We start from the raw sequence: 27,343 nt of genomic DNA on the forward strand, positions 1-27,343 counted from the left end.
CAAATCGATTATTCATAAAGCTTGAATTGGTGATCTGTTTTTCTGTGTTAACCTCATATTTTTTCATACTTCTTCTCAAACCAAGGGGGTGCGAGGGTAAAATGAATCGGGAAGCGCTGATCAATGTAATCGGTGTACCAGGAAATCATGCATTGACAAAAGTTCCCCTTTGCTTGTAATGCAAAGAGTGATTAAATGCATTATTTAACGCGTTATGGAGCACATGCATCGAAGCTTCTCAGCTGTGCTTGTGCTAAGAAAAGAAAACATTTTAAAAATAACGTAACACGATTGTCAATTTAACCTTTTGTAAGTAGTGCCTGGAGGATTCAGTGTGGAGAAACTGTAGAGACAGCGTGTGTATTAACTTGTGGATTTTTCTGTGAGTATTTGGTGGCAGTGTGACGAAGTTGCTTCGTAAGATGGCGTTAGCCGCGGAGCTCAGCTCAGAGCGAAATGAGGTGAATGGGAGGGGAGATGATGACGTCACTCCTCCACCCGCCTTAACTGTCAATCCCCCCACAAACACAGTCTCTCGGAATTTGCATAAGCACAGCCTTTGACCAGCAATTTGAACTTAGTTAGAAATTGATCAAAACTGTCGTTTATACCCTGCGTCCTCTCATTAAACTTGTATTCCGCATTGCCGTGGGCATGACAAACGCCAGTGGCAGCCTGTCTATGAACTTAATTTAAACTTTAGGTTTACACCGTGCTTTGTTTCCGAAGTAGCTGCAGGCATGAATATGCTTGTACAGTATGTGTCACTCACTCGCTTCTTATTGTTTCGCTGCCTTCTCAATTGTATAATGCATTTTTTGGTAGGCGGCTTCCCTGCGCTAACCGAAACCAATGTACATACTTATTTCGGTGGTATGACACCACTGTCGGCCGACATATTGAACTTTCCAACGTCTGTGTGTGTGTGTATATATATATATATATATATATATACATACTGCTCAAAAGAATTAAAGGAACACTTTTTAATCAGAGTATAGCATAAAGTCAATGAAACTTATGGGATATTAATCTGGTCAGTTAAGTAGCAGAGGGGTTGTTAATCAGTTTCAGCTGCTGTGGTGTTAATGAAATTAACAACAGATGCACTAGAGAGGCAACAATGAGATGACCCCCAAAACAGGAATGGTTTAACAGGTGGAGGCCACTGACATTTTTCCCTCCTCATCTTTTCTGACTGTTTCTTCACTAGTTTTGCATTTGGCTACAGTCAGTGTCACTACTGGTAGCATGAGGCGATACCTGGACCCTACAGAGGTTGCACAGGTAGTCCAACTTCTCCAGGATGGCACATCAATACGTGTCATTGCCAGAAGGTTTGCTGTGTCTCCCTGCACAGTCTCAAGGGCATGGAGGAGATTCTAGGAGACAAGCAGTTACTCTAGGAGAGCTGGAGAGGGCCATAGAAGGTCCATAACCCATCTGCAGGACCAGTATCTGCTCCTTTGGGCAAGGAGGAACAGGATGAGCACTGCCAGAGCCCTACAAAATGTCCTCCAGCAGGCCACTGGTGTGAATGTCTCTGACCAAACAACCAGAAAGACTTCATGAGGGTGACCCAAGGGCCCCATGTCCTCTAATGGGCCCTGAACTCACTGCCCAGCAGCATGCAGCTCGATTGGCATTCGCCATAGAATACCAGAATTGGCAGATGCACCACTGGTGCCCTGTGCTTTTTACAGATGAGAGCAGGTTCACCCTGAGCACGTGACAGAAGTGAAAGGGTCTGGAGAAGCCATGGAGAACATTATGCTGCCTGTAACATCATTCAGCATGAGCAGTTTGGTGGTGGGTTAATGATTATGGATACCAGCAATATGCTGATGTTCCCACCCATTGTAAAGGACATATCTTGGACATGATCTGCTGCTTTGGTGTTGTCCCTCTCGATCTTACAGCAGATGAACTGACTATAACTGATCATTTTCTCCTTTCATTTAATGCTAAACTTACTTTTTCTATTACTAATCTCCCCCATTTCATATCTTTTCGTAATATTAACTTGAATTTTCTGTCTTCTAGAATTGTTTCCCAAATGGACTTTTATAATTTATCCCCTCCCGAAGAATTGGTCTCCTATTATAACACTGGACTCAATGATATTCAGAATTTTCTCGCTCCGTTAAAAACCAGATCTGTTTATTTTTCTTTTTCTGCCCTCTGGTTTACGCCTGAACTTCGGCTTCTGAAAGCCAAGGGCAGGCAACTAGAATGGTTATATGATAAAACTGGACTCTTTGTTCACAAAGAGATGCATAAAAATCATGTACTTTGTTATAAGGACTGTATAGCTCAAACCAAATCCAACTATTACACTCTGTTAATTTATTGTAATAAAGGTAACACCAAGTCTTTGTTTTCATTACTTAATAATATTGCACAACCTCCAGACACTTTACCATCTCACCTTTACTTGACTGCTTTTTGTAATTCTCTTATGTCCTTTTTTAATGAGAAAATCCAGAGGATACATCAGCACCTCGGTCCATATTCTCTCTGTATTTCCTTTGAACTACACTCGCCTATTCACTCATTTTCCTCTTTCCAGCTTCCCACTTCCTCAGAAATCTCAGATCTCATCTGCAAATCCGAGCCATCCACTTGTCAGCTTGACCCCCTCCCTACAGTTCTGGCAATATCCTAAATATAACATTAGTTTTCACTGTTATGCTGATGACACCCAGCTCTACTTTGCTAGTAAACCCATCTCTTCTTTTCCACCATCTTCACTTATTGACTGCATTGCTGAAATTAAATCCTGGTTTCCTTCAAATTTTATTAAATTAAATAGTAACCTCACCCCTCCATATCTGTCCAACCTCCTTCATGTTGCAATTCCCTCCCGTAACCTTAGATCCTCTTCCTCCATCCATCTGACCGTCCTTCTCTCCCATCTAACCACCATGGGGAGCAGAGTATTCAGCCATTCTGCTCCTAAGCTTTGGCATTTACCACCTACTGAGCATAGAAATATTAAATCATTGTCATCCTTCAAATGTAAACTTAAAACCTATCTGTTTAAAATGGCTTTTTCGCTGTGATTACAGTGGCTTTGTTTGGTTTTAATTTTTATATTTTCTGATGTTTTAAGTTTTGTTTATAATGTGTTTTTTTATTTATTTGTTTGGTATCCTTGAGTTATTAGACAGGTGCCTTGTGTAAATAAAATGTATTATTATTGTGAGGCATGCAAGATTTTAGGGGAAAAAAGTGACTGCTGCATTTTGGCACTTTACGGAAATTTCTACTATTGTTTGGAGCAAATCGAATGTTTATTTACATGGATGATGTGCTTAGCAAATCAGCTATGGGTGACATCATTCACCAGTGGCTCAACCCTAATTATGAATAAACTGGTGTCCTTATTGGGTTTGTGAGAAAATAGTCTCAAATACAAATTCAGATGATTCTGTTTTGCATGCTCTTAGAACTCAAGCTTGTGCTGTGGAAAGGTGACTTTGATGATGATTTGTTAAGCATAACTAAATACTAAAATGAAGGGAAAAAAACTATTTTTTCTTCTTGTAAACAAGTTAGTTGTTCTAAGAAATTTCATCCAAACATTTAACTGCCACTGAAACAAGCATCAACGCAGCTACAAAGAATGAATTGCCAGCTTCTGCTCTCCTGCATAGAAGTGCATGTATTTTGTGAAAGTGACCATTGTATACAATGTTAGTAAAAAGTAAAAGAGGGTATTAAGATTTTTATTTGTAGATTACTCATCTTTATCTAATGTGCTTATCCAATTTAAGATATAAATACTGAGTGATAGTATCCTCAATAGTTTATTGAATATTCTACAGTAGAAGAGTAAGATTTCAGTGTTAAGCCAACACTGATGCAGTGCCAGGACCCCTTGATTACCAGTGGGCATTGTGCAAAGTACGTGCTAAGCATGGATGAGTTAGAAGTAATTAATTTTATTGAAACTTTTTATCTCTATTTCAAGGATGGCACTATTCAGTAAGTGTACATTTTTTAAAAATCATATACAGGTAAAATTCCACTACAACAAACTGCCAGGGACCTAAAAAATATTTTGTTGTAATGAGATTCTGTGTTTGTTTGCTATAGTGCTTTCTTTAACTTGCGTCCAGGTGTTTGCAATCATTTCAGTAGCTTCTTTCGCTTAATTTTAATCTTCTCCTGTCTACAAGTTATGCTGACGAGAATCTTTCTCAGTATTTCCTTGCGATAATACACTTTCAGGGTGCGAATGATGCTCAAATCCAATGGGTGAAGCAATGCTCTGCAATTGAGTGTGAGCAATTCAAAGCGAACATTATCTAAATGCGGAAGCATGTTGTGGGCAGCACAGTTATCAATCAGAAGCCGAATCATCCTTTTCTTCTTCTTCTTCATATTGTGAGGTTTACGAACTCTTTTGGGATCCCCCACCCAACGGCAATGTCACACTGAAGTGTGTACCGAAGAGCAATTGATGCGTCTGTGTAGGATTGTTTGTCCGATGCCGGGGCAGGGCAACAGTGCTGCAGTGAAGTGCCACTGAAGCGAATCCTAAAAGATTGTGGTCGCGCTATAAGTCCTTGTCTTACACCCCAAAACATGAGGCTGAGTCTCAGTACTTTAGCAAAACCAGTTTGTAGCGGGATCTGCCACTCTCCTATAAACAGACACAGCAGTCAGACAGGGATGTGACCAGGTTAGTTGCCAAGTAATACTGTTCCCTGCATTTACAATGTTCTTTGCATCACCCATTGAGATCTTCTCTGTTTGGTTCAGTGAAGAGCTGCAGCAGAGCTGTGAGCCTGCTGTTGCCCCAGCAATGGATAAACAGTTTTCCACAGACGCGGTGATCGCACTTCGGGAAGCTCTTCGGTGTGTTGTCCAGTTGGGGAAGGTCCCAAGAGAGTTTAGAAACCTCACATTTTCATGAATGAGTGCCGCATTAATAGGAATGTTTCTTGAACAAGCATCACTGAACCACATAAAAACTGCTTTTTCGGCGTCTTCAAATGCAGCAGTTCACATACATTTGCAACCCGAGATTTTTCTTCTTTTTTTGCTCGGTCTTTCGAGAAACTTGACAGTGACGATTGCGAAATTCCATATTCACTGGCAACATCTTTTTTTCTTTTTGCTGCAATTGAGACCTGCAAAAATTTAAAGTTTTTTTTTTCCCCTAATATGAACTGTTATCATTTTTTCGTGTCTGCCATTTCTATAGGAGGGTGACATTGAGTTAAATTCCAATGGATGTTTTTCAAATGTTGACAAGCAATAAGCAAAAGGTATCACTGAAAACCGCAATAAAATAATACAAGGAAAGTTTGAAGAAAGAAATTTTTTTTTTACAATATTTCTGTTTGGGGATCATTGTGCAAATGTACACAACTGAGCTGCAACCACATAACTAACTGCTCTGGATGATTCATTCAAGCATTTCAAAGTCACTTCGTTGTAATGAAAGTATCTGATGAATGTACTTCATAGTAACGAGATTTCTATAGACTCGTGTCATATGGGGAAACTGTCGGAACTATAAAAGTACTTTTGTTGTAATGAAAATTTCTTTATAAAGATATTTGTTGTAACAGAATTTTACCTGTACTTTGAAGTCCCAAAACAACTTGGGCATTAATGCACAGCCGTACAGTATTTCAAAGTTGTGTACGTTTCAGTAAACTGTTAAGTCAGTCAGAAGCAATACTGGTACAGTGGGATGCAAAAGTTTGGGCAACCTTGTTAATAGTCATTATTTTCTTGTATAAATCGTTGGTTGTTACGATAAAAAATGTCAGTTAAATATATCATATAGGAGACACACACAGTGATATTTGAGAAGTGAAATGAAGTTTATTGGATTTACAGAAAGTGTGCAATAATTGTTCAAACAAAATCAGGCAGGTGCATAAATTTGGGCACCGTTGTCATTTTATTGATTCCAAAACTTTTAGAACTAATTATTGGGACTCAAATTGGCTTGGTAAGCTCAGTGACCCCTGACCTACATACACAGGTGAATCCTATAATGAGAAAGAATATTTAAGGGGGTTTTTTTATTCACTTTTCATTTTCTCAGTCGTGTTCAGGATCCTTCCCTACCCCCCGCTCATCTGAAAATACTGTTTTGTGCTTTAGTTCTGCAGCGTACTTGTGACTGCATTCTCGTACCAATGCTTGCGAACTGAAGTGCCTGCGTGCACTTTTCGTGGCATTACACGTCTCTTTTTTTGAGCATGCCCGTGTCGCTCAAAACATATGAACATATGTTGGTGTACAAGTATAACAAAACAAGTGCACTTTTATTCTAGACTATAAGTGAAGAAAAAATAAAGCAAGTTACAGTAGGCGGTTGATACGACAGCTTGCGTGGTGCAATGCTAAGAACTGCTGATTTCCGATCCGTGCTTTATAAAATCATCACATTCGAATATTAACAATTCCCACACACCCTTCCTACATTTACGGCATGTGTACTTGTTGCAGTGTACACATCTCTCTGTGCTATGGTTCATATGGACATTGTACATTCTTCCCTATATAAATAACATTGGAGTATAGCGCGTCTCCAAATAAATCACATTGGAGTATAGCGCGTCTCCAAATAAATCACATTTGAGTTATAGCGCGTCTTTATGTGAAAACAGCATTGTCAGATTTTGGGATCGTGAACGCGACTGAGAGAATGGAACTGAATTAAAAAAAAAAAGCTAACCTTTACAATTATCATGCATTTACACTGGCTCTTACAGACTGACTGAAATCAAATGTATTTTTTTTTTTTTCTAAAATAGTTCAGTACTTGCAATATTATTTAAAAACGAACAGCGTCAGATCAGGTTTGAATACACGCTGACGCTGTTACAGAAGGAGTCAGCTTATTCAGTGCAGCAGTTTCAAGCGATAGTACATGCAATATTATTTGAAAACGAACAGCGTCAGATCGGGCGCATATTCAAACCCGATCTGATGCTGTTTGTTTTCAAATAATATTGCATTAGTGCGATGATGTTTTTACAAATATTGTCTCTTTCATTCATCTTGCGGTTTGTAATCAGTGACCACGTGTTTTTTCCCCGATCTTGCCAGTTCGCACATGTTGCTGTATGGTGGTGTTTCTTTTGTACTCCAGGACATGCAGAGGACAGAATAGTACAAAGCAGTAAGTTCAGTGCTATATGCAATCAGACAGACAGACGGACAGGCAGAGAAGGCACTAGATATATAAATAAACAGGGAAGGCACTGTATAATAGATATATAAAAAAACAGCTAAGGGGATAGATATATAGATAGGTAGGAAGGAAAGGCACTCTATGATAGGCAGACAGGGAAGCTCCTATATAATAATAAAATTACTGTTATTACTATATAGATAGACAGGGAGTTCAGGCAGGCAGAACAGCGAAGGTTAAAAATAAATAAATTTTCTCCCCAGCGGGGAATCAAACTCAGATCTCTTGAAGAACAGCAAGTCTGCTGCTCTCTAAGTGACTAAATCTTACCAGTACACCATGGAAGCTGTTGTAAAATTCTTGAACCTTTTATGAAAGTGTTTATTTGCTCTTTGGCTGTCAGGCTTCACACATTTTATAGTTTATGTCTACATTTTGTAACATTTATTACTAAAATATGAAAAAGTTTCTGTTTTAACATTGTGTTTACACAGATCACTGTAGAAACGGAACACACATGAAATGCGTGTGTTCCAAATAACAATCTATTATTTCCACTCTAAAACTCCACTTCACTCCCTGATGATCGAGGCATGAGCTTGGAGAAGTTCGTGCACGTTCTGAGTCGGTGGGGGGATGGAATAGCCGGCTGCTTGCAGTTGTTTTTATCGGCACATTTACAGGACAAAGGAGGCTGGCGGAGAGGTGAGAATGGTTTTAAGAAGCGATTTAAGGTGGGACAGATGTACGAGTTTTTTCGTAGGCTCTGGTAATTCTAGTGTTAAGATGAATGCAATATTACCGTAAAATGATTCTTCCACAACATCTAAACTTGGCAAAATAATAGTTGAAAGATTAGGGTACAAAAGAGAATTTATTTCAGGGTTGTCCATCATGAAATGTCTTATACTGTAAAATCAATTTTTTGGAGAGAAATCTCTAAAGCGCCACATTTTTGTTGTTTTATTTTATATAGTTGACATTAGTGTAACAAATGTTTTTATTTATATACTTTGTACTCACTACTCCACAGCTAGTTGCAGCTCCTTTATTACATGAGCAGAGTAGTAGCTGGTATTTAATTTGGGAACAATAATGCCAAAGAACAATTAGTGACAACAGCTGTTCAAATGAGAATGTTCCCTCTAGTACTAGTTTTTTTTTTCTCCTGAGAGAGTGCTGGAGGCTGCAAAGTATTTTTTTTTGTAAGCTAACCACCTCTTGGAATCATCACCTTGTGCATTTTCATCCAGTGCAGTTTTTGTTGCTGTCTGCTACTGCATTCTGCTAATTGCTCATTTGATATTGACCGTTTTTTTTTTAGTTGAAAGACTTGGTCCTGAATTTTAGTGTCTGTTCACTTTGATGCCCATACACTGTATACATTACAAGTTGGACAACCACTTCTTCAATTTATAAAACATCTGCTTTATCAACTCTGGTGAAACAGAAAATTAAATAAGGATAAGATGCATAAATATCTACAAGCTTAGTTTAATTTAACTGGTGGTAGGCCCACAAAATCATTAGCCCTTTTACCATCCATCCATTATCCAACCCACTATATCCTAACTACAGGGTCACGGGGGTCTGCTGGATGACACATACACACACCAAGCAAATACTAGGGACAATTTAAGATCGCCCTTGTACCGAACCTGCATGTCTTTGGACTGTGGGAGGAAACCAGAGCACCCAGAGGAAACGCACGCAGACATGGGGGAACATGCAAACTCCACACAGGGAGGACCTGGGAAGAGAACCCAGGTCTTCTGACTGCGAGGCAGTAGCGCTACCACTGTGCCACTCGATCTCTTGTACAAAATTTGTTTAGACTCTGGAAATTGCATAAACCATTTCTTACACAAAAGTTGTGATTTATAAAACTGAAACTTGGCTTAAATTTACAAAAAGTTTTGACCACCCATAAGTCCTACACAGGCTTTCTTGGTATTGGCTTTTTAGTTACTTCAGGTGGCAGATTAATGAAGTGAACAGAAAATCTTGTTTAATTGCATATTTCAATGTGTCAGTCACATTCATGTCCGAACATCCATCCTCTAAACCTGTAGTGGAACAAGGATTGCATAATTTGTACATGATGGTTTCTGTAATGTAGGCTCAAATTCAGCACATAACCCCAAGAGATTGGTTGTGGAATGTCTCAGTTATGTCACGTGAATTGATGTACAAAACACTAATAGTATTTAAATGACAGATAATGTGTTTTTGAATTTGTTTGTCTTCATATTTTAATTATGACAAAATAGAAATGTGCCTGTTTTAAAAGGTTAAGAGAATGTATGCATTCCTCATAAAGTTTCATAAATGAATAATAAGAATGGTCTTATTTGCCACTATGCCATTATAAACTCTCATTAACCAGACACAATCAGGGTGATGTTTACCAGAGGTTGTGCCGTTCCAACGTCTAACCACTGTAGTGCTTACTACTGATTAACCTGTTTTGCCAACAGTGTCTTTCAAGCATGTTAAGGAGGATTGTAATGTATAGATAACATTCAAGTTGAAATAAGCTCTGACAAGCTAAATTAGAAACCGTGAAGTAACCTGTAATTGAAACTGTACAGAGTATTTCAGTGGCCTGAGTTTTTGGCGATGTGCACATTCGAGTTGCTTTGAACACGACGGATTATACTATTCATTGATCCATTCATCCACTAAACCCGCTTATCCAGGGCAAGAGCAGCTGGAGCCTACCCTAGCAAGCCTTGGGTGTAGGCAGGGACTACCCTTGGACTGGGCACAAGCACATCTCAGGGTGTGTGTTTTTTTTTTTGTACGCTGTTTATTTAAGTATAGAATCTAAGCAAGGTTTTATACATATTCCAGTAAAACTGCCAACTTATACATGGTAATCTACTTCATCTGAGCTATAATTAAAGATAGTCATTGTGGAAAGCAATGTACTGTTAGTGTGTACTGCTCATTCATCTTGAGCCTACAGCTTTTTCACATTTCAGCCAGAATTTTTTGTTTTACATCTTTTGTTTTGTTGCCGCTTGTTTGGTACATAAAGTATTGCAGGTTGATTTTGTATTGGTACATATGCACATATATAGGGCTATTGGTTTATGCATGTTAATATTTCATTTGATGCCTGCTGTATATTGTACTGCATTCTTAATTGTCACTGCATATTGAATGTTTCAGCCAACAGGGAATTTAATCCATCGTACTGTGCTTGAGTAAAGTGATAGTGAAATGAATTAAATTGCAACGTCTGTTTCCATAGAAAAAATGTTGCTTTCATTGTGGAGCTATGCACCATTTTTGGACAAAGCAAGGCTATTACAGCATTCTAAAGTGTCCCATCTGTCATATTTGCTATTATATAATGTTTTTATCTTGTTTTCTAATGGACGTATCCCAACTACTTTTCTATTCCTTTATATTCTTTCAACCAATAGTATTACTATTTTGTGGTTCAATCTGCAGATATATAAATTCAATTTTTAGATTTAATGCTATGGCATCTGTAGTCAGAAACACTGCACCAAATTTTGTTACAGATCATACATGTCATTATTTCTGTTTATTTGTATATTTTCATACAGGGTTATCTTGTGGATGCGAAACCACTGAATGCTTGTGCACAACTGCATCCACCCCCTACCAGTAATGACACAAGCAAATTTATCGTTCTTATCCAGAGAAATGAATGCAACTTTGACATCAAGGTAAATTCTTGGATTCTGTGGTAATCTCTGTCTTAATCCACGAGTCAAACAAGTAAAAATGCTTAATTTCAATATTCTGGTAAGAATTTATATTTTGACTTTTTCATGTCTTTGATTTAATCAAAAACATCCTCACTACTTTTTTTTAATACAAATGTTGTACATTGCATACATATTTTATCCTAGATTTGTTTAAAAAAAAAAAGTGTAATTCAAGAGACCTTTTTTTTCATGATTTGAGTTAAGTATTTTGTTTTGAGACCAATACATAATTAAAACCATTAAATTATTTTCTTATGCTTTTTAGAGAATGTGAATAAACCTGAATCAAATTTATTTATGTATGTTGTGTAACATTAAAAGAAAATAATTCATTAAACAAACATGCACATCATTTTCATATATGTTTGTCTGTCTTGATTTCTCTATCTTAATAGGTACTGCATGCACAGCAGGCTGGCTACAGCGCAGCCATTGTCTATAATACAGGTTCAGACAAATTATTAACTATGGGGTTCAGTGATGGTAAGTTCTTAGTAATAGTAATTCTCAAATATTTTTACTTCTTATACATTTAGTGATAATTTTGTCTTGCATTATGCAATCTTCTTTTGGTATTTAAATTGATCGTAGAACTGTTTGTAGATAGTCTTTGCTGCTTTAAAATCATGAAAAGATTTATCAATTTCCATTAAGTTTTTCTTCTTCTTTTCCCTGATACCTGTTGTGAATGAATGCGATGGATAAAATATACTGTTTTTAAATTAGTTGGGCACTGACCTTGCTGTAGTACTGATTGCCAATATATTGTTTTTTCAGTACAATTAAGTTATTAAAACTTCATTTATTTATGAATTAAAACATCTCAACAAGTAAAACATTCAAAGTTCAACCAACATTCAGAAAAAGTTTGGATGGCAAGGAAAAAGCATTTACTTTGACTTTTATTTCATTGCAAACAGTATGAACCCAAAATATTTCATGTTTTGTCTGGTCAACTTAATTTCATTTGTTAATATACATTCCTGCATTTCAGGCCTGCAACACACTCCAAAAACTCCAAAAAAAGTTGGGACAATAAAGCATTCACCACTTTGTAATGTCAATGAAATTAAGTTGACCAGGCAAAACATGAAATATTTTGGGTTCCAACTGTCTGCAAATTTATTAATTTGTTTTGTTTGTTTTGCCTTGACCATATCATGCCGACTTTCTGTCCATAAAATTAATATTTAGTATGTTCACCACTTAACATCACATCCCTGCCAAGTTCACAGAGCCATAGAAACCAAAAATAATCCATTATGAGAGCTTTTTATTTTCTAAAGGTGTAAAAATTTTGATACAATAAAAATGAATATCAGACTACCTATGTAGGTGGTCTTCATTATCATATAGATTTGTTTTCATCAGTCATTTGCTATATACTGAGTGAATACATTTTATTTATAAACGAGTTTACTTGTTTAAATTAAGTATACCCATATGGGTAAGTATAAGCATACATATTTGTGCATATTGTAGTGTGAGGATGGACAAGTAATGTGAACCTCCAAGAAAGACAGATGGTATTTAAATCAATAATGTAGCATCAAGATATATGTATACAAAAAAATTAAAATATATTCTCTCAAAAGCAAGGATGTACATAGATTTACAACAAAACAGACTATTGTAGGAATGGAAGAAAACAACCTTCTTTGCCACTCTACCTATCAGTGGGCATCCTGAAAAAAAATCCTGCTGATTCAGTTCTCAAATGTATTACACAAAACCCAAGAGTTAAGGTAAACATCTACATGAATCTCTTGCACTTGGAATCTTTTCTGTGTCATCAGTCTATAAAGAGAAAATATTAAATAAGAGTGGGTTCATGGAAGGCTGGCATATAGAAAACTGCTGCTTTACAAAAAAAGACTGCAGCACATTTCCAGTTTCCAAATAACTACCTGGATGTGCTGTTACTGTATGAAAAAGTTTAACATTGAGAATACAGGTGAACATTTTGAACTAAAGAAGAGCAAGGAAGATGGTAATTGTGTTGAGAATTTTTTGGACCTTTTGCAGACTGCCACACAAGCAACCTGTTAAAGTTAGTGAATTAGTCAGCAGTAGCATTGGCAAGGGATCTAGTTGGACTCTATACATACATACCATGTGTATAATGGCACATCCGTCATCCAGAAAGTGTTACATCTGTTTTTAAAATGCATCCTTGTCTAGAATTGCATAAATAGTTTGCAACCACAAGTTCTCTGGGTAAATAGTGTAAGCTTTAATGTCGTTTTTTGTAAGCAGTCTGCAGTTTTAAATAGGTTACATGTTTGAATTCATATGTGTTCTTATTAGCTTCATGTAATTTTGCTGTGGATATTCAGAATTGGATTGCAAGGTAGTCCTGGTTTTTTGTGCTGGTTGCTACTGGATAAGTCATTCAAGCATCTGGAATTTAAAATGCACTGAACTGTACGAAACCTAGAAAACTGACTGTATTTTTTTTCCTTCTTTCTAAGCCAGATACGTTCATAGAAATACAATGACACTTTTCTACAAGCTAGTGTGTGGTTTTTTTTTTTTTTCAATCTTTTGCTTTGCAGTATGTTACATCAGTTTCAGCAGAGGTCAAGAAGCAGCATGAGGGAGTGGTGTGTGGCACTCCTAACCTAAGAGGATGTCCTCACCTCACTTTACTGTAATTTTCCAGAAGTGGATCATTACTTAGTTTTGTCAAAACTATAACTAACAGATTTTGTAACAGTGCTTTACCAAGGACGCAGTCACATAACCATCTTAGAATGTTCAGTGCTTATTTCAAAAACAGTATTTTTTGCTTTTTTTGTTTGCTTTTATTTTCCTCAACGTTAGAATTACTTTTCTCTTATTCTTCTATTGTAAACTCATAAACCCGGCCGACCTTAAATCCGTTCGCACCTTCTCCATTCAGCATCTTTTGTGTTGTAAATGTGTCGATAAGCCCAAGCAGCCAGCAGCCTGCTATCCCATCCTCCCACCACCGCAGAAACAGCGAAAAAACCTCTCCCAGCTCAAGCCTTGTACAGTCATATGAAAAAGTTTGGGAACCCCTCTTAATTCTTTGGATTTTTGTTTATCATTGGCTGAGCTTTCAAAGTAGCAGCTTCCTTTTAATATATGACATGCCTTATGGAAACAGTAGTATTTCAGCAGTGACATTAAGTTAATTGGATTAACAGAAAGTATGCAATATGCATCATAACAAAATTAGGTGCATAAATTTGGGCACCCCAACAGATATTACATAAATACTTTGCTGAGCCTCCTATTGTGAATATAACAGCCTCTAGACGTCTCCTATAGCCTTTGATGAGTGTCTGGATTCTGGATGGAGATATTTTTGACCATCCTTCCATACAAAATCTCTCTAGTTCAGTTAAATTTGATGGCTGCTGAGCATGGACAGCCTGCTTCAAATCATCCCATAGATTTTCGATGATATTGAAGTCAGGGGTCTGTGACGGCCATTCCAGAACATTGTACTTCTCCCTCTGCATATATGCCTTTGTAGATTTCAAACTGTGCTTTCGGTCATTGTCTTGTTGGAATATCCATCCCCTGTGTAACTTCAACTTTGTGACTGATGCTTGAACATTATCCTGAAGAGTTTGTTGATATTGGGTTGAATTATTCCGACCCTCGACTTGAACAAGGACCCCTTTCCCTAAACTAGCCATACAGCCCCACAGCATGATGGAACCTCCACCAAATTTGACAATAGGTAGCAGGTGTTTTTCTTGGAATATAGTGTTGTTCTTCCACCATACAAAGCGCTTTATGACCAAATAACTCAATTTTTGACTCATCAGTCCAAAGCACTTAGTTCCAAAATTAATCTGGCTTGTCTAAATGAGCATTTGCATACAACAAGCGACTCCGTTTGTGGCATGAGTGCAGAAAGGGCTTCTTACTCATCACCCTGCCATACAGATGTTCTTTGTGCAAATTGCACTGAATTGTAGAACGATGTACAGATACACCATCTGCAGCAAGATGTTCTTGCAGGTCTTTGGAGGTGATCTGTGGGTTGTTTGTAACCATTCTCACAATCCTGCGCATATGCCGCTCCTGTATTTTTCTTGGCCTGCCAGACCTGTGTTTAACAGCAACTGTGCCTGTGGCCTTCCATTTCCTAAATACATTCCTTACAGTTGAAACCGACAGTTTTAAACCTCTGAGAGAGCTTTTTGTAGCCTTCCCCTAAACCATGATACTGAACAATCTTTGTTTTCAGATCTTTTGAGAGTTGCTTTGAGGATCCCATGCTGTCACTCTTCAGAGGAGAGCCAAATGGAAGCACAACTTGCAATTGACCACCTTAAATACCTTTTCTCATGATTGGACACACCTGTCTATGAAGTTCAAGGCTTAATGAGCTAATCCAACCAATTTGGTGTTGCAAGTAATAGTTACATGCATTCAAATCAGCAAAATTACAAAGGGCCCAAATTTTTGCACAGCCAGTTTTTCACATTTGATTTAATTTCATAGGACTAAATACTGCTTCATTAAAAATCTTTGTTTGGAAAATACCCAAGTACTCAGATGTTCCTAGAAAATGAAAGACATACCACTGTTATCTTTTTCGTTGAAAGTAGAGTAAATTATTATGCAGACTGAGAGGGGTTCCCAAACTTTTTCATGTGACTGTATATCAGGGAGTGAGGTACCTGGAGCTGTATAGGCTAAAAAAAATATCATTATTTGGAACACATGCATTTCATGTGTGTTCAGTGTCTACAAAGATCTGTGTAAGTGTAGGATGACGGGAAATGCAAGAAGAAATGTTGAACACATACCTAAAAGACAAACTTTTTTCATGTTTTAGTTCTAACAACAAAATTTTGGCATGAAGTGTATAATGTGTGAAGACTGAAGTCCAAATATCAAATAAGCACTTTCACAAAAGGTACAAATATAACAGAACAAGTGTGCTTTTATTCAAGAGTATACGCGAAGAAAAACAAATCTGCTTAGTGTACTTGGTTGTCGTGACTTCTTTGGTAGTACGGTAAGAACTGCAGATTCCTATTCAAAAGGTCGTGGGTTCAAGCCTTCCCTGTCACAGAATAGGTTTTGAGTAGTGAGCTGCTCTTATTGTTACTTTTATACAATAAAAACATACATTTGATTTGAGTCTGTAACAGACAATGTAAATGTATGATACTTGTAAAGGTTACTGTTTTTTTTTATTCAGTTTTATTCTCCCAGTCGCATTCACGCTCTTCTCCCATCTGAAAATGCAGCTTTCAAATAAAGATATGCTATAGCAGAGGTGAACTCAGATGAGGATGAGGGTTCTACTGTACATCGGAGAAAGAGAACAGAAGCCCTCCCCGCATGAAACATCCTCTCGCATATAAGAATAACGCAGCTGCACCAGCTCTCTATTATAATTATAATATCCCTCTATTATAAAAGGAAGTCCTGGGACGAGACTTTCTTGGAGGTAATTTCAACTCCCTACTGAACTTCCAGCCATGGAAGTAATCAATCAGCTATTGTTCTTGCTATTGCCAATCGGCACAAGGCTACAAAGGACTAATGAAGATCCTTTTACAGTCTTCTTCTGATAAAAAATTTGGAAACACAGCAACAGGCTTCAGTGCAGCATTCACAGACTCAAATATGCTGATATCTTGACGTATGTGAGCCTGTTATCAGCTGTAACGCACCTTATGGCTGATGTCTGTTCTAGAACACCATAACTTTCTAACCTAACACGATCTTGTCATCGCTAAACCATCAAAACTGAACAACAATGCAAAGATTTTCAGCTTTGTTCTCCTTTTTCTTAATCTAATTTTGTTTAAATTTGCAGGCTTTCATGTTTTGTCTTGCTTAAAATAAAAAAAACGGGAAAAACTGACCGATTTTCTTCTTTGGCCAGATTTAAATAACTGGCTAGTAGATTAATAGTTCCTAGTCATTGTGTTAATGGTGCCAAGATCTAGAATTTGTTTATTGCAACCTCAAATATATAAAATTAAAATTGGTTGGAAATGATTGGAGTCATTAGAGGGCATCTTGCAGGAATCAGCCTTGTTTAAACCAAAGACATTTACTTTGATCTTTGTTTTTAAAATGTTTATTACCATGTTAGAAATTTAATAGAACTCCAGACAATTGGAAATAAACTATTGCATTGCAAAAGATCATCTACAACTGGAGAAGATTTCAAACATCTGGCAAAGCCACCCCAGCAAAGTCAGCCCAAAAGCAGAATGCGTGATGTTGAAAGAATGCTCTAACAACCCCAGCATTTCATCGTAGGATGCACAGTTAGCTCTTGCCACTGTTGATGTCAAAGTGCATGAGTCCATTATGTTCAAAGAGGCTGCAAAAATGAAATCTTTGTATGAGGTGTACCAGGCGGAAACCCTTGCTGTCCTGGAAGAACATTGGTACAAGACTGAAGTTTGTCCATGAACACTGTAGACCAGCCCGGCCACAGACGGACAGACAACGAATGTCCCGAATACACATGCTTTATTTTATAGCACAAACCCACAGTGCACAATTAGCAACAATAATGCTCTCAGTCCCTTCTCTCTCTCTCTCTCTCTTTTTCCTCTTCAACCACCTCCTCCTCCTGACTCAGGCTCCTGTCTTCTCCTTCCTAGACTCTGGCCCTGAGTGGAGTGTGGCGGCCTTCTTTATGCTGCACCTGGAAGTGATCCAGGTGCTTCTTGATTAACATTCGGCAGCATTTCCGGGTGTGGCGGAAGTGCTGCATATGGGTTCAGCTCCTCTTCTGGCAGTACTTTCTGTTGTGGCGGAAGTGCTGTCGACCACTGTTCTGGAGCTGTCCAGGCGGTGGCCACGTCCCCCCACAGGGTTGAGCATCCCGGCTTTGTGGGCCCCATGCAACCCAGGAAGGCTGCCCTCTCATGTTCTGGGGGAAAATACTGCCCCTCTCCTGGTCCCTCCCTTCTCCCAGCATCCCGGTGAGGCAATGTTCCCTTACATCTGTCACAACACTTAAGAAAATAACAAAACTTTTGTAACAATGTGCTCAGGACAGACTAGGCAAAGACGAAGTTCTTTGGCCATAGTGCCAGAAGACATGTTTGGCAAAAACCAAACACAGCATTTGACCAAAAAAGCCTGATACTATCTGTAAAGCAGAATAGTGCAAATTTTATGGTTTGGAGCTGCTTTGTTCTATTTTTTTTTTTTTTATTTCTGTTGACGCATATAAATATTGTGATAAATAATATTGGCAAGTTAAACCAATCACATTTCACTAGGGGAAATTCATGTGCACAAATATAATAACTTGGCTAAAGGTTAAGGGATTTTCTGCCTTCATCTGTATCTGTCATTTTTTGTTTTTCCTTTTATTTTTTTATTACACTCCTCTGTTTCCATGCTCTTTGAAATAATTTAAATTATATTCTGAAGTCTATGGTGATGTCACACTAACTTGATGGGCAAAGATTTTGTGTATCTCAAAATAATTGCATTTTTTATAACAATATACATGTGATATAGCGAGTCAGGATACAACCTACAAGTTTAGTTTTGTGCAGTGACAATAACCATAGTCTAGGTGAACGTTAATGGGAAATTCGGTTGATTATTTACATTACAATTTAATAATGGAAAAAATATCATGTACATAGTAAGGTCTAAAAAAAGGCTCAGTGGGAAAACAGAATATTCTTTACAGTTTTTGCTCACTTGTTCTCTATTAAAGGTCTTTTTCTGAAGATATACATAATCTGTGTTGTGTTTACTTTGTATTGCTAAATTTTATCAATTGCTAAATTTGTATAATAGAACTTAAGATGCATTGGATGTGTAGGAATTGATCGTGTGTGTGTTTTTTTCAAGGTCTGCATAGAAGTGTTTAATAGGTTAGTTAATTGAGAACATTTTACGTTTGTTTAAACAAGTTTAATATAGATAAACTGTTTTTTTTTTCCATATGTAAATTTTTCTAATGTATAAAATCTGACCATGCTGCCTTAATCTTTATTTATACAAGATTTAAAAATATCTAAAATTAATGTTGACCTTGGCTTCAATTTAGAAATATTAATGAACACATTCTTTTTTTGTTTAGAGGATATTGTTAAGCAGATTGAAATCCCTTCAGTCTTCATAGGTGCCACTGCAGCAGAATATTTACAACTGTACTTCCTCTACGACAAAGCGTAAGTACCTATACATATGCAAATAAAGCAATGAAAATCAAGCCTGCCTTGTGCATCTTCCTACTTTAAAAATATTTTAAGCACATCATGTTAGTCATTGATCTTTTCCTAGTTTTGCCCTTTAAAATTGAGACTTGACAGTACTATGTGTGTGAAACCCTTTTTATGACATTTACCTACTGCCCTAGAGCCAAAACACCTCTGAAGTGGTAATTAGACATATATAAATGAAAGACCTGTGTGTGTATGGATCGGTGTGCTCTGCTCATGCTCAGCCACAGCCACTAGATGGCACATGCATGCACTTTTAACTTTTTTTGGCATTTGCGTGCACCTCACTTCTCACTACAAAAGACCTGTGCGTGACAAATTCCACCACGTAGCAATGAAGTTGTGCTGATGTCAAAGATGAAGGGAGACAACGTCGAAACAAAGCAAAAACCACTGCTCAATAAAGTAAGTGCAAGTGAAACACCTCAGCAACGGAGGGCAAGGCTTATAGTTTTCACTAAAAGCATTTTCTATCTGGAGGTAATTTCTCCAGGCAAAGGTTAATAGCACTCCTACAGCGAAGATATGGTATCTCCACTGTCGTCTTGCATAAGCCATTTGGGCAGCAAGCACAGTTTGGTCCACTCCTGTGCCCTGGGTAATTCTTAAGAGTTAGCTGACTCCTCTCCATGTTCACAAATATTTGTAAAACTGCCAGGGAGTCTTGGGTTTTTTTTGTTTTGTTTTAGAATTAGCTCTCCCCAATGAATAAATGTATCCATCTTGAATATTCATCTGTGGCCAAGTGTAAATTTAATAATAACGCTGTGACTGCTAAAAGACCAGAGACAACTGACAAATCAATAAAAGCTTTCTTTGCAGATTAACAGTTAAGAATGTTATGGTGTTCTTCATTGAGTGGATCTGCTAAGCAAGTTTGTTTTTGTTTTTTTGGCATAGTGCTCACATTGTTTTGCTTCCGGATTACGCCTTTCCTCTTGGCTTCTACCTCATCCCTTTTACTGGTGTGGTTGCCATCATCATCATCGTCATGTTATCAGTTATGGTTAGTTTCAGATCATCTTTCTTACAATGTTTTCACTACCTGCAAATTCTATGCAACTGCTTGTTTTCTGTACATTTTGAGACTGGTTATAATCACTACTTTTTTATATATGTGAATATAATAAACACCACTGTTTTATATAATCATACTTGTATATCTCATACTTGTGCTTCATAGCAATTAAAGAAATACATCTTTAGTATGTTTTCACAATATACATGTTTATTCCATAATTCCAGTTTTTGTAGTAGTGTAGGTATTTCTGAAACCTTTGCTTTTTGTGCTATAGATACCTGTTCTTTGAAAATGCCATGATTATTGCTTTCTACAAAGTAAAAACATATTCTGACATACCCAGATTTACTCCTTTGTTTTAGCTAACTAAGATGTACTGAAAAAGAGATCCATGGAAATATTTGAATTATGAAATTAAAAATGGCCTTGGTGGGGTGGAGATTGTTTAGGATTTTCATTGTTCTGATGACTGTTGTGTAATACAGTGGGGGTTTGTTTATTTATTTTTTTATAACCTCCTTTGTAGATTGTACGGTGTGTACAGTACCGCAGGAGGCTGAGGAGGAACAGGCTTACTAAAGACCAGCTGAAGAAGATCCCTGTTCATAAATTTAAGAAGGGTATGTAGCTGTTTTAAGTCTGAGACATTTGTCTTTTCTTGTTATTGAAAGGTACAATTGTAATGAGGCATACTAAGAGAAATATTAAATCTTCTATTCATTCGTTTTTAAAGCCAAAGTAATATTTAATGGTAATTTACAGGAATGAATGAGATTTAGTCTCTAGCTAGGTGTCTGATCACTTGTGTCAGGAACTTTGAAAATGGCAAAATGAAGGTTGTTCTACCGGATTTCTGAAATAATAATTTTAAATTGACAACTTTAATTTCGGAAAGGTAGCCTTAAATTAGGGACAAATCAGAAAAAAGGAGTTAGTAATTCAGAAAAATGAAAGTGTCTATTTTAGTGGATATTTGAATTAAAATACAATTAAATTGTCCATTAAGCATTACCTTTATAAATATATCTTCTCTATATACTGTTGCTGCTGCCACTAAAACTAAAACCCCCATTCAGCCCTGTAGTTTGTCCATATTTGAGGGTGTAGGGGGTTTGCACATGACCTTAAGAGGCAATTTCCTACCATCTTTTCACAGTACCAGCTTCCTAACCAGGAAAAGAAAAAGCATCCGTTTGCAGTCAGGTTGCCCAGCCATTACGATGGGCTGTGGAATATCACATACCCAATTTTAAATTAAGTAACATAATACAATAAATAATTTACTAACATTCTGTTCTGTTCATGTTCTGTTTTATGTATTCATTCTAGCTACATCGTTGATTGGATTACATTGTTAATTTACTTTAATAGTAGCCAGGTGTAAACAATGATGTTGTTACTCTTTTTATATATAAAAAAAAAAAAAAGCAACCTGTTATGACTTTGTCTGTAGTTTAAATACAACATAGTGAAAGTCTTATCATTCATGTGCCTTTGAGAAAACAAAACATTCCACTGGGTATTATTTAGAACAATTAGTTTCTCTCAGGTCCACCAGAGGGAGCCTTTCACCACACTTATTTTTTTGTTCTATGGTGCACCCACCAATTGTGCTTCCTGCCCCACCTGTAGATACAACTCTTTTTGTGTTTTTGTAAAGACAAGCAGCAAAGCTAAATCTCTTCTTGTAAGTATGTTTTGAAATATGCTCACAGATAAAACCTGGAATTTAACTATTAGTTTTGTAACACAAATATTTCAGCGCATGGGCTGATTGAGTAATTGGGTAAACAGCTAAAACAATGTTCTGCATGCACTGGAACATTTCACAGCCAAGACTGGTGATGTTGAAATGATCGTTTACACTTCCATATTTAAGGTTGTGGTCCTTAAACTGAAGAGCTATAGCATTTTTCATGTAGGTACATCATTTTGACCTGGTAATTTTAAAAGTAGCTTGCAAGCCGAAAAAGTGTGGGCATCCGTGACATAGATCATTGTAGACACAGAACACACATGAAATGCATGTGTTCCAAATAACGATATAGTATTTATAAAAGGTGTCATTTTGCTTGACTTCTCACTCTATACAACTCTAAGCAACTGACACGCAGGTAAACCAACTTGAGCTGAGAAACGTTTGCGCCGGTGGGGGATGTGATAGCAGACTGCTTGCTGCTTATCAACACATTTAAAGGACAAAAGATGCTGATGGATAGGTGAGAAGCGATTTAAGGTGAGACGGATCTACGAGTTTTTTCGTAGGCTCTGGTAATTCTAGTGTTAACCTGACAGTGAAAATTAAAATATTAAAATGTATTAATAGAAGTAAATCTACTTTCATAGGGCTCAAAATTCATTTTTGAAATTTGGATTCCCTCCTTAAATTTAACACAAAGGGGAGTGTGGGTTGCGTGGGTCATGTTGGGTAGTGAAAGTGTGTTCTGGGGAGGATTTCAACATCCCACAGTTTAAAATGCACTGGGATTTTAATATTTCATGCATTTTTTTATGTCAGTTTATTATTTCTGATGTTTACAGTAATATAGTGCAGTTTATAGAATAGCATAAAGTTGAGTAGTCAAAGCTGTCAGCAAGTCATTCATATAACTTGTTGTTTTTGCAGTTTTATTCTTAAATTTTGCATGTAGAGATTTCCATTCACAATACAGACTTGCTATTGCATTATTAGAGTAATATAAAAAAATCTAAAAATTTAAAGCAGGTTGTGAAAAATAAGTATTTTATATTATATGTATATATATATAACATTTCTGCAGCTTTAAGAGAGCTGAGCAGTCAGCAGAAGGTTGTATGTGTGAAAGAAATTGAAGGTATTTGGTCAAAATATAATTAAAACACTTTTAGCACGCAAGCTTAAGTGGCACAGTAGTACAGACCGATTAACACTGCCACTTTACGGATCCAGTATACTAGGTTTAAATCCAGCATGTGACTGTGTGTGTGTGTGGAGTTCGCATGTTCTCCTTGTTCTTCTTTACTATTTTTATGAATTGGAGTAAGTGGGTTTGAGAAGGACAATTCTATTATTATTATGCCAGTAAACATGTTTGCTTTGAGGTTGCTGTGGACTGTTGCAACAGAGAATGTAAAGAAGAATTGTAGCATAATAGAAAAAGGTGTCTTACAAAGTCCTAATTTTTCTGCTGGATTGTCCTTCTTGACAGAGGTAGAGGGGTGGCAGCCTTCTACAGCTAATGTTCATATTATAGCCGTTGTTCATAATGTTCAAGTGATAAGTACTTTTCAGATTCTGGTTTAAAGCCAGTGAGTCCACTATAAACATTTTAAAGAACTGATAATTGTATGTTTCCTGAAATTTCTCAACACGGACGTAAATCGGCAGGTGCCAGTTTGTCAAATAAAAAAGAGCAAAAAAAATATGATTTCACTGAACAATCCATGTCCGTTTCCCGAATTTATATATTGCTGGTATGCAAAAATATACTACAGCCTGTTTTAAGCCTTCAGTTTAACATAAGTTAAGTTCTAACCCTATTTTAATGAGATTAGTTTTGCACCAGGAAGTGCGGTAAATTATTATCAGAGGACATCTGTAATTTTAGTCCCATCTGAATCTTCGTATCAGTAATATTTGGATTGCATGTTCACATCTCAGTAAAAATTTAGGACACATTTACCTTGTATATAAAGTCTGTAGAAAAATAACCCTCAGTTAATTGGACTAAAATTACAGAGGCCCTTTGGTGATAATCATTACACTCCTTTTTGTACAAGTTAAATAACCAGGGTTGAGGATTGCAGTTGGGTTGGCTAGGTGTTATCCCCTTGAAAGGCAGGCTATAACCAATTTATATTAAAATGCAAGACAATAAGGCTGTTCCCCTTGGAGATCCAGACAGACATTTTGGTTATTGTGGTCTGAACTGATGATACACATACATTAACTTCAGAGAACGAGGAAATACCTGTGCAGAGTACCTGTGTCACTATCCCATTTCAACCCCTTTCTGTTGTAAAACTAATCTTGTTGGATGGTCTGAATTATAAAGGGAAGTTTAAACAAAGGACTCATAAGCCCCATAACTTCATCTTCTGCTGCACACTTGGACAATTTCGCCGAAGTTGCTATATTCCACTACTGCGTGTTCTGGCCCAGAGCAATGGCTCAACAGGAAGGTGACATCCTACATTTTAACAAAAAGTAAAACAGTGGGGAAAAAAAGAAGAAACTGATGTTGATTGCGCCTACAATAAGTACTACCAAATAAAAATGTGCTGGAAATCTCTTCATTAAAATTTAGAATTTGCAGGAATTACCAAGTGTCTGCCCGATACATGCAATCCCACGCTACATTTTAAGCACTAAATCATTTACTGAGTCTTGGCTTGAAGTACCATTGCTAACAATCATACTACTAAATTAAATTATTCCTAAATTGCTGCTGTCGTTCATTCAGTGTTTACTATATTCTGGTCCGACCACTAAATAGTATTTAACCATAATTTTGATATGAAAGTGAACAGCATATTTTAAAGTTAAATGCTTAGACGTTCAATGTACATATACTGCTCAAAAGAATTAAAGGAACACTTTTTAATTAGAGTATAGCATAAAGTCAATGAAACTTATGGGATATTAATCTGGTCAGTTAAGTAGCAGAGGGGGTTGTTAATCAGTTTCAGCTGCTATGGTGTTAATGAAATTAACAACAGATGCACTAGAGGGGCAACAATGAGATGACCCCCAAAACAGGAATGGTTTAACAGGTGGAGGCCACTGACATTTTTCCCTCCTCATCTTATCTGACTGTTTCTTCACTAGTTTTGCATTTGGCTACAGTCAGTGTCACTACTGGTAGCATGAGGCGATACCTGGACCCTACAGAGGTTGCACAGGTAGTCCAACTTCTCCAGGATGGCACATCAATACGTGTCATTGCCAGAAGGTTTGCTGTGTCTCCCTGCACAGTCTCAAGGGCATGGAGGAGATTCTAGGAGACAAGCAGTTACTCTAGGAGAGCTGGAGAGGGCCATAGAAGGTCCATAACCCATCAGCAGGACCAGTATCTGCTCCTTTGGGCAAGGAGGAACAGGATGAGCACTGCCAGAGCCCTACAAAATGACCTCCAGCAGGCCACTGGTGTGAATGTCTCTGACCAAACAACCAGAAAGACTTCATGAGGGTGACCCAAGGGCCCCATGTCCTCTAATGGGCCCTGAGCTCACTGCCCAGCAGCATGCAGCTCGATTGGCATTCGCCATAGAATACCAGAATTGGCAGATGCACCACTGGTGCCCTGTGCTTTTTACAGATGAGAGCAGGTTCACCTTGAGCACGTGACAGAAGTGAAAGGGTCTGGAGAAGCCATGGAGAACTTTATGCTGCCTGTAACATCATTCAGCATGAGCAGTTTGGTGGTGGGTTAATGATTGTCTGGGGAGGCATATCCATGGAGGGTCACACAGACCGCTACAGGCTTGAGAAAGGCACCTTGGCTGCCATTAGGTATCAGGATGAAATCCTTGGACCCATTGTCAGACCCTATGCTGGTACAGTGGCTCCTGGTGCACGACAATTCCTGGCCTCATGTGGTGAGAGTATGCAGGCAGTTCCTGGAGGATGAAGGAATTGATACCATTGACTGGCCACCACACTTTCCTGACCTAAATCCAATAGAACACCTCTGGGACATTATGTTTTGGTCCATCCAATGCCACCAGGTTGCACCTCAGACTGTCCAGGAGCTCAGTGATGTCCTGGTTCCAGATCTGGGAGGAGATCCCCCACAACACCATCTGTCATCTCAGTAGAAGCATGCACCGATGTTGTCAGGCATGTATACAAGAACACAGGGGCCATACAAAGTGCTGCGTACAATTTTGAGTTGCTGCAATTAAATTTTGGCAAAATGGACTAGCCTGCCACATAATTTTTTCACTCTGATTTTTGGGGCGTCTTTGAATTCAGGGCTCTGTAGGTTGATCATTTTCATTTCCATCAAACGATGTGGCATCCTTTCGTTCCTAACACATTACCCAGTCTATATCAGTATAGATATCCAGGAGGATTTCTTTTTCCCATTGAGATCTGATGTGTTTTCAAAGTGTTCCTTTAATTTTTTTGACAGTTTACATGCAAAATTGATAGTAAATTCTCTTAAGATCACTATCCCAAACAATGTTGGGTGATATTAATCCTGATAATATCAGATTGTTTGGAAAATTAAATAAAGGGTGTACCTTTTTATTGTCAAGAAATAAAATTCTACAGTACCAGTTTATATAGTGCAGTTATGGAATTTCTGGATAAGAATGCTGGATACTGCTTTGCTTGTCAATTTCAGCTTCATATAAAATGTTTTCTTTTTGGAACAAGCGGTTATTAAACAAAGATTAAAAAGTTGTACAAGTTCTCCTTTGGTAATAGGGTCTGTTAGAGTGTTAAATTATCTCAAACTCAGTGTTAATTATATATTTTAGTGACACCATTAATAGCAGTTCATCATGAAATATTTTCACAATGCCTCATTTGTATTGGTATACTTTCTGAAGGTAAAAAACTAACTTCTTTACAGAAGTCTTTTTTTATCTAAAATAGTATCTCATTAGTCAGTTAATAAACAGTTACTCATGGGTCTCCATGTCAATACAGCAACAGGAAATTTTTTTATGATACTATAAATGCAGTAACATTATTTTACCACAGTCTATTCACCATACTGTAGCTTTTGTTGTTGAAAGAAAAACATAGACTATTGTCTTATTGACATTTTTTTTTAATTCAGCCTTAAATTGCAGCCTTTCTAAGGGCCACCTTTAAATGAAAAATTGTATAAACAGTTTGTGGTACTAAATTTAACTGTTTATGAAGTGTTTGAGCAGTATACATTACTGTTTCAGTCCTTTCTGTTGAGTATGTCAAAAGTGGGTACACATGGAAAGTGAAATCTAGGAGCATAAAATACAAAAACATGTTTTTTTTTTGTTTTTTTTTTGCATACTGTTGTCATTTTTAATTTTCGATGCACTCTAGTCATTGTTACTTACAGTATAAATAATGCAAGCCTCTTCAGGTCCTGCACTACACACCAGCTGTTTGTACTGACGTTGAATTGTATCCTAGATTTTTTTTTTTTTTTGGTCTCTGTGCACTACAGAATATTTAAAACATAAGAACAACAGGGGGAATAGTTTTTATAAAAAACTAAAAAAAAGGTTAGGGTTACAGATG

At 37.3% G+C, this 27,343-nt stretch overlaps 1 protein-coding gene across 1 annotated transcript in view; it reads left to right on the forward strand.

Annotated features, from left to right (window-relative positions):
* The window catches only part of rnf167 (ring finger protein 167), a 65,378-nt gene that overhangs the window by 25,486 nt on the left and 12,549 nt on the right, over window positions 1–27,343 (forward strand). The window contains exons 5-9 of the mRNA XM_039747200.1: window positions 10,741–10,863; window positions 11,301–11,388; window positions 18,965–19,055; window positions 20,007–20,112; window positions 20,654–20,747. Coding sequence (XP_039603134.1) covers window positions 10,741–10,863; window positions 11,301–11,388; window positions 18,965–19,055; window positions 20,007–20,112; window positions 20,654–20,747 — 502 coding nt within the window. The remainder of the gene's footprint in view (window positions 1–10,740; window positions 10,864–11,300; window positions 11,389–18,964; window positions 19,056–20,006; window positions 20,113–20,653; window positions 20,748–27,343) is intronic.

This window comes from Polypterus senegalus, chromosome 3, assembly GCF_016835505.1.
Source record: "Polypterus senegalus isolate Bchr_013 chromosome 3, ASM1683550v1, whole genome shotgun sequence".
Lineage (NCBI taxonomy): Eukaryota > Metazoa > Chordata > Cladistia > Polypteriformes > Polypteridae > Polypterus > Polypterus senegalus.